This window comes from Balaenoptera acutorostrata, chromosome 12, assembly GCF_949987535.1.
Source record: "Balaenoptera acutorostrata chromosome 12, mBalAcu1.1, whole genome shotgun sequence".
Classification (NCBI taxonomy): Eukaryota; Metazoa; Chordata; class Mammalia; order Artiodactyla; family Balaenopteridae; genus Balaenoptera; species Balaenoptera acutorostrata.
Genome location: NC_080075.1, coordinates 67,056,292 through 67,074,078, shown reverse-complemented (window position 1 = coordinate 67,074,078; position 17,787 = coordinate 67,056,292). Strand labels below are relative to the sequence as shown.

Sequence of the window (17,787 nt, the reverse complement as noted above, 5' to 3'; positions counted from 1 at the left end):
TTTGGAAGTTCTAATATGGCCAATATAATTTCAAAACTATTTCTTGAATAGATATAATATTTCACCTTATAAATTTTGCAATCCTAGAGCCAGGAGCAAACTTAGCTGTTATTTTGGTGTGTTTCCTAGACACTGTCTGGGAATTTAGTCTACAACGTCTCTGACAGTCATTACCTTACTTTGGCTTGAGCACTTTCGGGAATGGGATTCCATTGCTGATGAGGCCACCTGCCCCACTACTAGATGCCCTAGTGTCACAGTATTTTTTCTATTTCCTTCTCCCTTCCCTAAACTAACATCTCTCTTCTGTCATTTCTAAATGTTGATCTTCTACTTCACCTTAAGTCCTCAACTTAAAAGCCTTTAAATACTGGAAGGGAAGAGGAAGTGTGGACAAAGTGAGACACCTTCCTGAGCACCCAGTGTTTTGCAGGATTGACAGTGGGTACATTTATGTTACCTCACTAACTTTTTAAACAATCTAGTAAAGTAAGTAGCGTTAACGGCGTTTTACTCAAAGTAGTAAAACTCTCCCCATTTGTCTATCTAATGTTGAAATCCAATTTTTAAAAACTTCTATATGTTCTGAGTCAAGAGCCTGGGATGCTAATTAAGATCTGTTCGTGTATAGTTGCATGGAATCGGCTCCTTTTCACTATATCTAACATTGAAAGCATAGTTCTTATTGTCCTAGGCAACCTCACAATTTTTTTGAGTCTTCACCAGTCACATTAATGGTCTTTTTGCTGCATGAAGACATCATGGCCTTTGGAAATCACACCCAACAGAACTCTATTGCCCTTTTGAAGTGAGACCTTCTCTCTTAGAAATAATTCAAGCCCTGGGGAAATTTTGGCTTATTGCGTCCTTTTCAGATTTGTGAGAAAATGTTTATGCTGAGGAGCAATAATTTTCAGCGCAGCCAGAGCGTACCTATCAACACAAAAGCAACTCCTAAACCATCAAGAGACTAAACAACCTGGACTAAAATAACATTGACATTCTTGTTGAGACAGTCAGGAGTGATTTAGAGTCAGAGTTTGATGATCACCACAACAAATTGTTTTAGAGATTTACTAACATTCCAAAGTCAGTGTTTGGAAATTCTTAATGAGTAATCCACCCATAGAAGTATACTTGGACTAAAATAGTATTTTACACTATGTGTATAAATTTTAGTTTGGTCACACATCGTTTTTAATAAGCTGAATGTTTTAAAAACAGTTTGATCTTAAAAATATCATGGCACCAAATCACTGCTTCAAATGTATTCTCTTTTTAACTAATTTTGTGGGTGACGTTTAGACAAAAACCACTTATAATTGAAGGGTTTTGGAAATGTTTTAACACAATGTGGATTATTCAGTGTTTCTATTATTTAACTCTGGGGATTTCTTTCTGTTCTTTTATCAGGTTCTCCAAAGTACTTATTATTCAAGTTGGGTAAACCAGTTCAGCAGACTGAGTCCCCAGTGCATTTTCCAATGATGATAACTGCCCTTAAAATTCTTTCAGACCTGGATATCTACCTGTGTGAGACCAGTAAGTAAGTATTTCTTTAAACTGTTTTAGATTATGTAAGAAACTCACCAAAATATTTATGCCAGAAAAACTAAAAGAAACATGTCATGGTATTAACAAGAGTCCTTTTGATGATGAGATTATGGGTAGATTTTTTTTCTTTCCTTTTTCACTACTGTCGTATTTTAAATGATGAATGTATATTGCCTTTGCAACAAAGAAGCTTTACTTCTGAAAAAGCAGTTGTAGATACAATAATATCCACACATATGAAATGAGATCTCAGGTACATATGCAGCCGACAAAATGCTAAGCAGAGACACAGACACATCTACTGATTGCAGAAACAGATTGTAACTGGAGAGGCCCACCTGGCTCTCAGGTACTGGCTTCTTTGCAGATCACAAATATAACTCCAAACATGGTGACAGGTCTTTGGTGCCAGGTTATTTCTAACCTCTTGTGGAAAGTCAATATCTTCCCCAAACAAATTAGCTGAATAATTTTGGTTTTGACCTGAGAATTAGTTTAGTTAATCAGGTTGTTTGGTTCTAAGTAATACATTTACTATTCAGTAACAAGAATTAACAAGATAAAAAAAATGCCTGTTTATACAGGAAGGTAATCAAACCTGTCAATTGTCCATTGTTGACTTTTCTTGGGATTGACAGAATTTACGTTAAGGAAATCAGAGAAATGCTGCCCCAAAATGTCCTGGAAGAGGTACCAAGTTCTTATTATGAATAGAGTATAGGCAGATCCTATCACATCTAGAAGGTTAGCAGAAAGTCTAGAAAACTTCTGTCCCAGTCATGTTTACTAAAAGCTAGTTTAAATAAGTAAAACAAACTAAAAAACAATCCTTTAAAATTTTATAGTATCCACTCATACAAATATACACATATTCAAAGACAAACTTTTTACCATTTTTATTTTATTCTTTCTTTTTTTTTTTTTTTTTTTTTAATCTTTTATTTATTTTTGGCTGTGTTGGGTCTTCGGTTCGTGCGAGGGCTTTCTCTAGTTGCGGCAAGTGGGGGCCACTCTTCATCGCGGTGCGGGGACCGCTCTTCATCGCGGTGCGCGGGCCTTTCACTATCGCGGCCCCTCCCGTTGCGGGGCACAGGCTCCAGACGCGCAGGCTCAGTAGTTGTGGCACACGGGCCCAGCTGCTCCGTGGCATGTGGGATCTTCCCAGCTCCGTGGCATGTGGGATCTTCCCAGACCAGGGCTCGAACCCGTGTCCCCTGCATTAGCAGGCAGATTCTCAACCACTGCGCCACCAGGGAAGCCCGATTTTATTCTTTCTTTTTCCATCCATCCACTCATTCATGAGTTTAGCAAATTCTTTTTTGGGTATCTTCTATATGAGAGGCAAAAATCTTATCAGTTGGGCAGTATACCAGAGAACTAACACAAAAATTCCTGCATTCATGGAGCTTACGTTTATAGTGCTAGAAAGATTAAAAAGTAAATAAACAAGTAAAATATAGAGTATGTCAGATGGGGATACGTGTTATGAGGAAAAATAAATCCAGTAAGAGAGGTAGGGCATGCCAATTGGGAGGTGGGCTTGGAGGGAGAGTGTTGTTTTAAATTATGGTGGTCGGGAAAGGCCTTCCCGATAAGGTGACTTGGTTAAGAGACGTAAGAGTTGGTTCTAGACAGCTTTAATATTCCCCTTCCAGAAGTGGGACAGCATTGACCCAGTGTTTCCATTATTTTTATGACACATGAAATAATCCTTCTTTTGATGCTCTAAGAGTAGTACCTTTAGCACAAGAGTATGTTTCCACCTGATTTATACAGCTGGTGAACAGACTCATTCAGATGTCACTCTTCAGTGGTACCACTAAACTAATACAGCCACACATATGGACCTTAGTTTTTTTTTCTATTCATTCACACGTTTGCCTTCTGAAGTTGACTATGGGCCCATTGGAGGCAGGGATGAGACAATGATGTGTTCATCTTGGCAGCCTCAATGCCTTGCCTAGTGCCTAGCAATTGTCAGGTGCTCCATGACTACCAGTTGAACAAATAAACTTTGAGAGTAAAATCGACATTGGCTTTAAACAGTTCAAGAGTGAATTCCCAATGGCCACGTTTACCTCCTAAACTATCCAAAGTGGGTAACTGTCTTACATCATGATGACCTCTCAATTTCTATAAGCCTTACATGGAGCTGGCATCAAGGACTTGCTCTGTAAAATAAAATGATGGTATGTTTCCAACAGGGATACTTTCGGTATAAGCATCTCTTAGAGGTTTCTAATCCCACTTTCCCCATGACAGTGCTATAAAATGGGACAGCTGTCATGCCACATTTTTCTACTACCTCTGTGACAGATAATCTGGTTTATATCCTTTTTCTGAGATGGTGTGGAGTGCTATTTTTCACACTAGATTAGGGGGCAAAATTATGACAGCCTTATGATATCCCCACTTGGGAGAGCAATAAAAGGGAAAAAGGGAAACCAAAAACTTTATTTTATAATGGAGTCCTGATTCAAGGCCATAATAATTGTATGGTTTTGGACCAGTTGCTAAATCTGTGTGAATCCCATGACCTTGTCTGTAAACTGGAAATAATAATCTACCTTACAGTACCGTTACGAAGATCAAGTTGTATAATATATGCAAAGCATTTGGTGTAGTGCCTGGTACATAATGTGGATGTTCAATAGATTATTGTTAATATTTTACTACTATTAATAATACTGTTACTATTAGAGAAGTTATGCAAATAAGATTTTTTTTACCAGTTGTTGAACGTTTACATGATCCCTGAGGATAACACTCATCAATATATTTGCTCTTTAAAGTTATCTCCCTCTATATACTTGTAATAATATTAAACCAAGTAACGTTTATAACAATGTACTCTTGAATGTCTTTATCACTTAAGAATATGAAGTGTAACATGTTGTATCAAAAAATTTTTTCAACTGCTAAATGGGATGGTATTTAATAGGGAACGTTTCCATGGTTTCAGAGCATCATACATGCTAAGGAACAGATTAGCAGGCATTTCGCCATCATGGTGGTTCACACAATCTCTGTCACTTTGATGCTTTTCTTGCAGAAATATAGTCAGTGGAAGTCATTATCTTTTCAGGTAGGAAAGTCATGCTTTAACGGATAGCAGAACTCTAGTCTGATATTTTTTTCTTCTTGTTTCTTTAGAGTCTTGAGACTCTAGATCAGAGACCACCACTAGGCACAAGCATCACCTGCTTGCATGATTATGGAGATGGTCTACATGATGTTGAAAATGCCTCTAGTTTTTTGACAACGGCTAAATAACCATGGGGTCAAGTGGACTTGGGAAAGCGGCAACGTTAGATGAACTGCTGAGCACTTGCATTGAGATGTTTGGTATGAGCCTTTTCTCCCTTCTGTACATCTTGTTACTCTTACTTCCCCCTGTTCAGATGTAGGTGTTGCTATGGAACAGAATTCAATCTCCATACCTTGGTATTCAAGGCCTTTTTGATTGACCCCAATCTGTCTCCCCAGTATCACTGCCCTCTGCATTTCCTTCCCTTTACTGCCCACAGCTGATTCCCCAGCCATACTGTTCACTTAATGTTTCTGGAACATTCCCTGCATCTTTCTACCTCCATGCCTTTGTCATATTACTTCATTGAAAGTCTACTTCAGGTCTCATTTCAGATGTCACCCTAGATGTTCATAATATCATTCCTAATCTCCCCTGTCAGGAATGCTGATTGCTTCCTCCACTCTCCCACAGCCCTTTATGACTTTCTTATGGTACGTGGTATATGCTGCTGTGATAATTTTTGGTCTTTTGGCTTAGATAAGAGTGAGTTGCCCAAGCTCCTGAATTCTGTCTTTGTGTATATGTCTTGTATCTCCTACTAGGTTGTAGACTTTACAGCTATATGCCTTTTATGTTGTTCATCTACCTCAGCATTTTGGATTATTCCTTGCACAAACAGAGTCACAAAGGAGTTGTTTGTTGAACTGATTGTTATAGGAAGAGTTAAACCAGACAGAGAAGGGTTGCCAGATAAAATACAGGATGCTCAGTTAAATTTGAATTGCAGATGAGCCACATTTTTAGTATAAGTATGTCCTAAATAGTGCATGGGACATACGTATACTAAAAAATTATTTGTGGTTTACTTAATTCAAATTTAACTGTGTCGTGTATTTAAATTTGTGAAATTTGGCAACCTTACATCAGAGGAAGGGTGAGACCTACCCACTTAATTTGCAAGGAAATACCAGCAGAAGTAGGAGGAAAATGATAATTGGGTCTACAAGAAAATTTTGACACTGATGTTTCTCTACTGATATTAGAAATAGAGAAAAGTAGTATGTACTGTTGTCTCCTCACCTCTCATTTTATTTTATTTTTTAACAGATGACAATGGAGAGCTGAATAATAGTTATTTGCCAAGAATAGTTCTACTTATGCACCGATGGTATTTATCTTCCACTGAGTTGGCAGAAAAACTTCTCTGCATATATCTTTTCAACTACTGTGTAATTTTTACAATCATAAATCAAGTTCTGTATTTAGATAAAGTGTCTAACCACAGCCAGTAAATTAAGATGAATAAACAGTCTTCAGTCAGTTATCCAGCTCTTTTGTGAATATATATAGATGTCTAGACAAAACATCTGGATGAATGACCAAATAGTTAACTATCCATCTGGATGTTTTGGCTCTGCTTGGAAATAATCACTAGATATAAAATGAAACAGGAGTTGTAGACTGAATGTTTCTAACTTGTCTTAAATATTTCTGCTGTTAGTGTAATGAAAGAATATTTAACACTGATTCAAGAGCTAATTTACTCCTTTTAGGAACGCAGAATGGTGGACATAGAGGATACAGTTTAGACATATGGAAATGCCAGCCAAAATAATATGATCTGGCTCAGGCATAAACACCACCTAAATTTTCACATCTTCCCTTGCTGGCAAGACACAAGGAATATTCTAGCAGGTTTATTACAATTTGTTAATTGATATTAATCTTAAATTTTCTTCTGATATAAAAGCAAAAAAAACATCCATAGTTAGAAACCCCATTCTATAATAAGGGCTTTTAGCAGTCCACCACTTTTGTACATGGTACAGTCCTAAAAGGTAGTTAAAAGCCAAATGGCTGAAAATGGCTACAAAACAGTCACACATTTATACGGAGGTTTTATTCCCTGAGATCTAATGTTTATTATATAAGCACTAATGTTGGTTCCTACAGTCTTTGCCTGCTGCAAGCCCAGGGGTCCTGCAGATGAGTGAGAAGCCTTGCAGAACAAGGGGAGCCTCAGAGGGAGAGGGTCCATTGAGTACTATTAGGGCCAGCATGGCTTCCATCTGCTTACTTCAAGCTTCCTCCACTTTCTACTTCTTTCTTCCAACATGCCCCCAACCTTGGGTCAGAAGGGGATGTTAGAGAAGATAAGGGGACATTCACCCTGAACAGAGGTCCCTGGAAATGAGCAAGATACGAGTACCCAGTGGTCCAAGGATTCCACAGGTCCCACTATTGAAGGGCAGTACATAGAGAAGGATGGAGGGAACTGACTCAGTCTGGTCCATCCCTCCTCAGGATCCAAACACTGTCCAAAAATGTGCCCACAAACAACACTCTCACCATTAGTATGTCTGCTGCTATATGAAGCACAAATAGAAAGGGATATTTAGGCACAGTAAAGTTTAATAGCTGAAAGTACAGATTGTATGAAAGTTGAAACTGCCTATGAATTAACATTTCTTTAGATTTTCCTCCCTTTGGATTCCTTGCTCACTGCATATCCATGGTGCCTGGCATATAGCAGGAGCTCAATATATGTTAGTTAAAAAGAGTATGACTAAATAGACTTGAAACTAAATCACAACACAACATGTGTATTAATATACCCAAAAATGACATTTTCAAATACTAAAGAAATTAGAGTACTTATATAAAGCATTAATCCTATATATAAAATCTTTTTGGCTAAAATGGTGCTTTTATGTACTATTGATTTTAAGTCATCTATAGTTGGTAGTATATTTGTAATTACAGTTGACAGTCATCACTTGGTAAGTGCTCAGGAAGGTAAAACTAATTTTATAAATGGCTTCTCTTCCAGACCAAAAAAATACATCCCAGAGCAATAATACATTGTGTCTATTTAGCGCCGATGTCATCAGAGCACACTTTTCTCTCCATTTGAATGTTCACATAACCCTAATATTCCTAGTATGGCCCTCTTATTAGGAATTCATCTAAATTGATCAAACAGCTGCAGGTCTGTGCAAAGGAAACAACGTGCAAGGATTTTTCTTTAACTAGTGTACGTATCGAAATGCCAGTGGAGAAAGCTGTGATGAATTTCGATTAAAGATCTGTTACTTCATGAGGTAAATATTAACGAATTTAATTGTCTTGAAGTTTCTAGTTCTGCAATTGTTGACAGTTTCCTTTTCACCATACAACAGACCTAGTCTGACAATAGAATCGACTCAAGTCCCCCTTTTATTGATTTTATTAAAACTGGCCCTTCTCTGTTCCTGGGAGTAGAATTCATCTTTCTTTTGGACTGTAAATCAAGCAGTGGTCAATGTGATTAGGGAATGAAAGCAGCTCTTAGAAAGAGTACATTCATTATTTTCTACTCCCTCACCATACACATTCCCACCTACTTGCCATGAATTGGGATAAGGGTTTCTTCTCAGCAGCGGTTCTGAAGAGAGAGAAAGAAAGGGTCAGGGTGGGAGTGGTGGATTTGAGTCCTTGATTAAAGGAGGGAAGAGGGAGACTCAATGTGATGGATGAGGGATGGGAGATTGCTAATTTGGCGTGTGGTCTTGATGCATTGTTAAATGTAATCTGTAAAATGATACCATGGTTTCCATAGAGGTCTAGCTTGAAATCTTCCAGTTGTCAAAAATACTTGATGCCTTTCAGGTACTGGATTCTGAAGTTTCCCGCAGAGTTTAATTTGGACCTTGGTTTGATCCGTATGACTGAGGAATTCCGGGAAGTAGTTAGTCAACTAGGATATGAGAAACACGTCAGCCTCATCGACATATCCAGCATGTAAGAGTGGCACAAGCTTCTTTTAAACATGATGAGTCCACTGTTTGAGGGAGGGAGTAGTGATGACCCCACTTGACCTCCATCCATACTATTTCAGAATCAAGGTGTGCTTCTCTAAGGAAAGCTTTGATGCAATGAGCACAGTCCCATCGGACATAGTTTCTCTCTCCAAGCTTCAATTTCTGTATTTGTAAAATGGGGGTTGTCCTTTCTCATGAGGTATTATGAGCATCCAATGAATACCTGAGATAATATGTGAAAGCATTTGGCACATAATAGATGCTCGGTGCTTGGTTACTGAATCTAGTCTCCTATACCCTTGCCACTCATAGTGTGGTCTGTGGATCAACAACATTGGCATCACCTGGGAGCTCAACAGAACTGCAGAATCTCATGCCCCACCCTAAACCTGCTGAACCGGAAACTGCATTTTAATAAGATCCCCAGCTGATTCATATGCTCATTCAAGTTTGAGATGCTCTGAGGTCAGCCTGAGGCTGTACAAATGTTGACCATAGTTGTGCCATGAACGGGTTAGCTCAGTGATTAGGAACTTGGTGCTAATTAGGCTAGCATTTTATATTGACTAGCTAACTTTGTAGACAAAACTATTTTAGGCCTGTGAGTATGGTTATCCATATTGCAAATATGTGCTCTTGTGTCCTAGGCATTCATACTCTAGTCTCTTTTCTTAGAATACTTCTTCAAGAGTGATCAATGGTGAGTGATCCAGGAGTTATTAGGGATGTTGTTAAAAATAAGGATTATTCATCCTGACTCCTCTACTTACTAGCTGTGTGATCTTGGGTAAAATTTTAATCTCTCTGTGCCTATATTTTCTCATCTATAAAATGGGAGTAATAGTAGTATTACCTGGTAGAGTTGTTGTGAAGATTTAATGAGTTAATACTTGTGATTATAGTGGTGCCTGGGACATCTAAGAGTTTGATAAATGTTTATACTAAAAAATACAGATTATTCAGATTATTCATTCCTAGTAAGTCAGAATCTCTGGTAGTGAGGTCTAGGTCTCTGTCTTTATAACAAGCTTTTCAAATAATCCATATGTTGCTGAAGTGAGAGAACCAGCTTTTGATGGTTTCCATCACCACCTATATATTGATAACTCCAAAATTTATATACCTAGCCCTAACCTCTCCCTCATGATCCAAACCTTACTGGTCACAGGAAAGACCAAGTAAGGGATTCTGGATGAATCAGTGCAAACCCACCCTGTATGGAAAAACAACTCAAAGTTTGTATTCTATTGGCAATGGGTCAGTGGTTTTCTCTTCAAATACGAAGGACTGGGCGTGTATTTTGCACAAGCCCCTGGAAGCAGGCCAAGAGTTACACAGTCAGTAGGTTAATAACTTCCATTGAGTGAAATGAGCTTTCAGCACATTGACCAGACTCACTCTTCTTTTATAGTCCTTCCTATGACTGGATGAGAAGAGTCACACAGAGGAAAAAAGTATCCAAGAAGGGAAAAGCCTGTCTGCTCTTTGACCATCTGGAGCCCATTGAATTGGCTGAGCACCTCACTTTTCTGGAGCATAAATCTTTTAGAAGGATCTCAGTAAGAAACTGGACATTTATTCTTCCAAGGATAACAACCACCATGCCAACTTTACCAAGAGCTGCATTTTCATACTCTGAAGGGTTGGCAGCCTCTGTCACTGTGCTCCACTGGAAAAGTGCCCTTAACTCACAGGAACAATCCCTTTTAACCAAAGATAAATATTATCCTGTCTTTACTTTATGGCTCAGGAGCTATATTTCTGTTGCTATTTTCAATGTCTCCTTTCATAGGATTAAAGCATGATTTTCTAAATATTCAGTGGAGATTTAACCATTCAAAGTTTATTTAGCTCCATTGACTTCTCCCAAGTGAACATGTTTAGCTGGGCCCTTCACTTTGGGAGAAGAAATATTTATTTAGGTTGGGATATGTATAAATGCCTGATTATGGATATAGGTTGAAAATAGGAATTGTAAGCTTTGAGGAGAATCTCAACATCAGGTTGTTTCTTTCTCAGGGATGGATATCCTGGATTAAATTTTTCTTTCCTACTCTGTCTTGATAGAGTTCCTCCTCTGCATCCCTTTTCTTCCTCCTGACTGTGATCTCTTCCTAGCCACCTACTCACTATCCATTTGTTATGATATTTCCACAATGGTTTACAAACAGCCTTTGTCTTTGTCTAACCAAGCTTTGGGGAAGTCACTCCTTCTTTTCCAAGATGACTAAGAATGTATTACGCTATTGCTTGCAAAGAAGAACATGAGGTTAGATATGGATTTCTGAAAGACTGATTCTTTTCACTAAGTAACCTTACTTGGAGAGGACCTTTTGATTCCCCACAGGCAGGCCATGAGAGGGAATCCCCTGCTCTGTTTATATGGTAGGAGGCTCATATGTATCTGATGACACCCATGCTGACTTCCTGAAAATGTGTCAGTTTTGCCAAAGAGCAGCCTTACTCAATTTCTATTTTTTCTCTTTTCTTCTTGAAAACACATTGCAAACTTATTCTGACTTGAAATTATGATATTTATATTCATTTCCTCTTCTTTAATGTATGCCATTGTATCTCGAACTTGCCTGACCATTGGAATCACCAGTAGTGGGTGAAAAATGGAGATTCTTAGGTTATTCCTCTGGAACAGTGATCCTTTAGGTCTGACATGTTCCCCAAAACCAGTATTTTAGCAAATGCCCCAGGTGGATCTTATGACCCAGCAAATTTTGGACTCACTGGAATATGACTTTGAGGCTTGTCCCTTCCTCCTCCCATCAACACTGTGGTGTGTAATAAGTGTGCGTCTGGGTGTGGAAGAGTGAAATGCAGCAAAATAACCTGTTAAAGATACAGATATATTCAAACTTGTAAGATGCCGTTAAAAATGTGAAATGAAAGAAATCGTTATGCTGTTGTGAAACATTATCTCACCTCTTCCATGCAACATTCTAATTTATAATTTTTTCAAAGACTCCATTATAATTCAGAGTCTCTGAATCTTCCTTTGCTAGTTCACTGATTACCAAAGTTATGTCATCCATGGCTGCCTGGAGAATAACCCAACCTTGGAGAGATCTATTGCTTTATTTAATGGAATCTCTAAGTGGGTCCAGTTGATGGTTCTTAGCAAACCAACCCCTCAGCAAAGGGCAGAAGTCATCACAAAGTTTATCAATGTTGCCAAGGTATGTATGTCTGTTAATTAGACTGGGATTCTCAAAGGATTCTAGATATTCATTCACTCTATTGAGAAAAGTCATTGAAAAAATTGGGGGTTCACAATATAAAAGCCAATTAAACTACCCATAAATGTCTAATGAGCAAATATACTTCTCTCATGCAAGAAGATTGCTTTTAATTGGCCATATTTGGAAGCATTTAATGTAGCTATTTTTCTGTGTAATGATTGATATATTTTTCTAGTGGATTTCATTTGTTCTTCATTTTGAATTGATACTATTTGCCCTACATCCTTGTTGTTAAATTGTACGACTTCATCTGTACCTCAAAAAGGTCAGAATAATTCAAAAATTGTTACAAAGTATTGAAGTTAACCTTTTTTATTGCAGAAACTCCTTCAGCTCAAAAATTTTAACACCCTGATGGCAGTGGTAGGAGGCCTTAGTCATAGTTCCATTTCCCGGCTCAAAGAGACCCATTCTCATCTTTCTTCAGAAGTTACAAAGGTACAGTGGATCAGATCATAACCCAAGTAAAAAATTCGTTTGTAGATTGTTTGGGGGTAGGATGATCCTAACAAATGTCACTCAGAAGGGGAAAGTTTTCTTCTTAGACAATAGGAGGTTACAGTCATACCACCTGGAAAAACAGATTAGAGGTGGCAGCAAGTGTCCTAATAGGAATGCTTTGAACACCATTAACATATTGTAGTTGTAAATATTCAAAAAATATGTGTTTGGTGCTTACTATGTGATAGTCATTGTGAAATACATGGGGGTTACAAGGCAAATATGACAGAAATCATTCCTACCATCCCGTCCTCAAATGAAGTCATTGAGCACCTGCACTCTTCATAGCACTGTGTTCAACACGGTGCAAGACACAAAGGAAAGGGGGACAGAAAGAAATCTTTTGTATAGAAAGCCCTCAGATTTATAGCTCAGTTTTTCAGTGATAAAAAAAAAATTTTAAGCAATGATTGTTTCCCAAACTGAACTTTTTCTGCCATATTTATTTCCAGACCACAATAATATTTTTCCTTATTGAGCAAAAAAGAACATTTCATCCTTATGAAAAGATTTCCTTGTAAGCGTGTACTTTGCTATATCAGTAAGGACACTTTCAGCTGTAAGTTAAAAAAAAAATCTTGGAATTGCTTAAACAATAAGGAAATGGATCATCTCACATACCTGAAAGTCCAGAGGCAGGGCCAAGTCCAGGCATGGTGTGATCAGAGCTCTGGCTCAGTTGCTCTGTAGTCCTCTGAGTATGAGGTTTTTGTTTTAGTTTTTGTTTTTCATCGGATTGGTTTCCCTCCTGACTGGGCTGTCTGCAGCAACGGGAAAATTATGCTTTCTTGTTTATGAAAGTTGGAGATAGGGAAAACCTCTCTTCAGCTCTGCACCCATGGAATAAAAGACCTTCTTTTTTAGACAGATTGGACCATCTCAAATCACATGCCCACCCCTGGGCCAATAACAGTATCCAGAGGAATACAGTGTACTGATTGGCTTAACTCTGTGTTCCTGAACCAATCGCAAACCAGAGGAATGGAATTATGAAGATGGTAGATCAGAACCCATCCTTGGATCTGGGCACGGAAACAGCTTCATCCGAGTCACATGGGAAAGAGTAGACTGATCAAAAGTAGACACATGGGTCTATTAGGAAGGTATGGCTGCCTGCCGTTAGGCAACCAACAATAGCTTGTGCATATAAACAGGAGAATATAAGCCACAGAAGCACTGCTGAGTGACCTCAAACACTGCACCCTTTCCAAGTATAATGGGGCTCATTATGTGTTTCATTTTCCTTTAGATTAGTACTGAATTTCCAGTAAAGAACAAAACATATTTTAAATGTTGTAAAGAATAAGAATTCAGTGGAGGCTCATAGACGCTTGGAACCACCAGTATGTCTTCAAAAATTATTTATTTGAACTCCTCTTTCTTACAGAAAAGAAAACTGGGGTCCCTAAAAGTGAAGCGACTTGCTTAAGGTCACCCTCCTAGTTAGTGGCAGAGTCCAAAACCACAGCTATCTCACACATCAGTATGACTGTTCCTACCCCATACTGGCCCCTTCAAGTTATATCTTGAATGCAACTTTCTTGGAACAACTAGGAAATTTTAATATACTACATACTTCAATACAATACATGCTTGTATTTGTGGATTGTAATATTTCCATGAATTACAAAATACTTATATATACATGATGCTATTTGACATCTCAACACCCCTAGTAGGTAGGCAGAGGTGTGGGCTATTTCTCTTTTGCCGCAGAATGGAACAGGCTGTCCAACTCATAGCCAAGCCTAGTACGTTTTTCTAACTTTCTTTTCCCTGGTTAATATTTCCCTGCATCAACTTTGGTGCAATTGATACTTCTTTCAGTAGGCAAGGAATTTCCTAGCCACACACTGTTGGGCCTGAGGGTGGGCAGAAGGGAAGGCTGTTTGAAAATACTACTTTTCCATCTGTTCCCAGAACTGGAATGAAATGACGGAGCTGGTCTCCTCCAACGGCAATTACTGTAATTACCGCAAGGCCTTTGCCGACTGTGATGGCTTCAAAATCCCAATCCTTGGCGTCCACTTGAAAGACTTGATAGCAGTCCATGTCATTTTCCCAGACTGGATGGAGGAGAACAAAGTGAACATTGTGAAAATGCACCAGCTCTCTGTTACCTTGAGTGAACTGGTCTCCCTACAGAATGCCTCTCACCACTTGGAACCCAACCTGGATTTGATCAACTTGCTCACGGTGAGTCCAACGGACTGGAGTTTGTGCTAATAACTCTCCTGCACCTCACTTCCCAGGGTATGCAGGAAGATCCATGCCAGCAATTCACAATGGGGGTGGGGGAGGGGTTGGATTCAGGGTCAGTAGATGGGAAGAAATCTCAAAGGATGAAGGGAGAGAAACTCACACCTGTAACCCGAGCAACTTGAGACACCAATCTCCGAGCAAAGAAAGTTCCCTTTGCTTTGAGGGTCCCAGTCTCTGCCGCCATGGCTCTGGTTTCTGCAGTTCTTAGAGAGGCCCTCCAGCCCCATCCTCAGCGCCTCATGATCATGCATCACACTCATCTAATTCATCACCTCCTTCTATATGCCCTCAACTCATCGGCTTCTCTTGATCCTCACTGCACTGCTGTAGTTGAAGCCTGGAGTAATGCGGGGACCTCCTCTGAGATCTCCCTCCCCGTAACCCCCACCAACCTCCCCAAACCACCAGATGCAGGTCCCAGTCTGCCATTGGAGCCCTTCACGACTTGTTTTCTGACTATCAGTCTCTCCTCGTTTGTCATCACCCGATCCCGCATCACACCTGCCTTTGAGGAATGTGGGACTTATACTTTCCACCACAAATTGCTGCCTTCTACTTTCTGGCTTTGCATTTTCTTGGAAAATTCCTTCCTTACCCACCCCCCAACCCCACCATGACTAGCTTAAATTCAAAAGCCTCTATCTTTCTAAGGCATTCTCTGTTTCCTTCCAAAGCAGTAAGGCATCTGTCACATGTGTTGCCCTTGTACTTTGTACTTTCTTATCTATAGGAGGTATCACTTGACATTAGATTTTTTTTCTGTTTACCTGCCTTATACATCGCACGTCCCCAGCACCTCTCATAGCATTGCATAACATCTTAACAGAAAAACCTGAAAGAACTTTTTGGCCCACCCAATACCTGGCATATTTAGGAGCTCAGCAGATGAACTGGGTGCTGTATTTAGGAGTGGGTTGGAAGAAATTCACCTACTGCTCATACTTTTTGGCTTTGGCGGCACACACCATTAGCTGGTCTCTAGGTCCTAGCACTTTTAGACACACAGGTGTGTAGTAGAGAACATTTCCCATTGGCTGCTTCTTTGTCAGGGGGAAAGAGGCATAAGCAAATTCTCTCACCCTTGCTTAAACAAGTGGAGGAGCAACTTCCTTGTTTGGGTTTATGACACTGTAGCATCTGAAACTTGGCTGCAACACCAAATTGACTACTTTCCTCCAGTGGCCATGGGGAATGAAAACAAGAACCCCTCTGGGGCTCCGAAGGGCTAAATCCTCTAGGACTGCTGCATTGGGATAAGAGCGCAGTTCCTAGACCTTCTCACAAACTGTTCCTAGAACACAGAATTGTTTACCAAAGAAGAGAACCCCTAGGTGTAGGCAATAATGGCAGCTGCGTTCTTAGTATAAAGCAGAAGTGGCCAACACACAGAAACACAAATCTCTTGGGGTTGAGTTTGTGTAACAAATAGTAAACACACAGACATTCTCTATTAGGGTGGGAGAACCTCACAATAATCCAGGCAGCTGCCTTTATTAACCATTTGCCATGTAAATCTGTTTCCATGAATAAGTGACCAGAGTTGTAAGCCCCAATCAGACTGTAACCCCACAGCCACAGGTGATGTCTGCAGACCAGTCTCGGGGGGTAGCCTAGGCTCCAAGTGTCTGCTCAGGCTCCCTCCACGAGCTGGGGGAGAACTTCCCGAGCAGCTGCCTATGCTGGGCAATTCCTCATCCGGATAAAAGATAATGATGGAGTAGGGAAAAGAAATTTGAATTGTAAATGCAGCAGGCAACATTAGGACAGATATTTGAGAAATACTAAAGGATTTTGAATGAAATTTTGGGGCTGCAGGTGGAAAATTTGAACTCCAGAAGTAAAAGCTAAGAAATAATTCCTTTTTGCTGGAAAGGAAAGAAAAAAGAATGACTCAATCTCTCAGTCTCTCTGTATATCTCTCTCTCTCTGTCTCTCTCTCTCTCTCAGGAATTGAAGGAAAATTTAGAAGCCACCAAGCACCATATTTAGTCACAGCAGTGTTGTATAGTATAGTGTAATATAGTGGCAAGAATCTCAGATGGGAGACATAGCTTTTGGCCCTGCCTCTGCAGTTACGTAGCTTTGTCTCCTTGCTAACTAGTCTTGACTTTGGATTTTTCCTAAAGGGTTTTGTGCTCATTTGTAAGATCTCATCCAGCTCTAAACTTCTGTGGTGCTAGATGTAAGGAATGGTGGAGCCTTGGGACTAAGGAACCAAGTGTCAACCTGATTCTGTGGTTCCAGCCCAGTGGTTCATCAGGATAGCACAGTTCCGCAGATGAGCACGATTGTCAAGCCAGTTTCTATTTAAAGGCAAAAGCCTTCCTCTCTCCCCACAACCAAGGAGAAAGTTCAGTGCATTCATTCTTCCTGGCCATAGGCAGATTAATCTCCTCAGAATGAGGATGGAGGAGACTCCCAGGAGGTGTTCACTGGAGCCCAGTGAGCATTTCATGAACCACATACATGTTGGGATTAGAACCATACATTGACTGCAGCTGCCCAAATGCATGTGAGGTCATTCTTAAGCACAGCATTGAATGGGTGATTCTTTTTGCTCCAAGACTCTAGGTCAAGTTTCTGCCTGAAGTGACTGCTTCTAAACATGGTCCCAGGTGAGGAAGCTGATATATGATTGAGAGCCCTGGAAGAAAGAAAATGAGAACTCTTAGGTTAATGAACAATTACTAAATGCCTGCTCTGTGCGGTAGGCTGTATAGCAATGCTTGAACTTTCTGTAATAGTTGATTACAGTTTTCACAGCACTTTTCACATACATTTCCTCAGTAGATTCTCACACACACCATGTGATGTAGCCTGGGCAGGTCTGAGGGTGTAACATCACCCCTGCCCCTTCCTATTTTAGAAATGAAGAAGCTGCAATTCATAACGGACAAAAGGCTTGCAAATAGCCAACTTCTGAATCCCAGTTTGCATCTCTCTCTCTCTCTCTCTCTCTCTCTGATGGACATTTACTCTGTAATGTGGGAATATTGCTGACATTTACTTTATTTTGCATCTGTGAAAATTAAATAATCTCTCTCCCTCTTCAGGGGTGTGTAAAGAAAGAGTTAATTACAAAATAAAATCTATGCGAGCAGGGACTATGTTTGCCATTTTTATCATTGTAATCTTAGCCCTCTGAACAGTACTGGGCACATGAAGGAAA

General features: G+C 39.7%; 1 protein-coding gene across 1 annotated transcript in view; it reads left to right on the top strand.

Moving 5' to 3' along the window:
- Positions 1 to 17,787, top strand: part of RASGRP3 (RAS guanyl releasing protein 3) — a 105,063-nt gene that overhangs the window by 59,763 nt on the left and 27,513 nt on the right. Inside the window, exons 2-10 of the mRNA XM_007191402.2 lie at positions 1,414 to 1,546; positions 4,708 to 4,899; positions 5,912 to 6,014; positions 7,843 to 7,905; positions 8,453 to 8,584; positions 10,016 to 10,163; positions 11,619 to 11,792; positions 12,177 to 12,293; positions 14,277 to 14,552. Coding sequence (XP_007191464.1) covers positions 4,830 to 4,899; positions 5,912 to 6,014; positions 7,843 to 7,905; positions 8,453 to 8,584; positions 10,016 to 10,163; positions 11,619 to 11,792; positions 12,177 to 12,293; positions 14,277 to 14,552 — 1,083 coding nt within the window. The 5' untranslated portion in view covers positions 1,414 to 1,546; positions 4,708 to 4,829. The remainder of the gene's footprint in view (positions 1 to 1,413; positions 1,547 to 4,707; positions 4,900 to 5,911; positions 6,015 to 7,842; positions 7,906 to 8,452; positions 8,585 to 10,015; positions 10,164 to 11,618; positions 11,793 to 12,176; positions 12,294 to 14,276; positions 14,553 to 17,787) is intronic.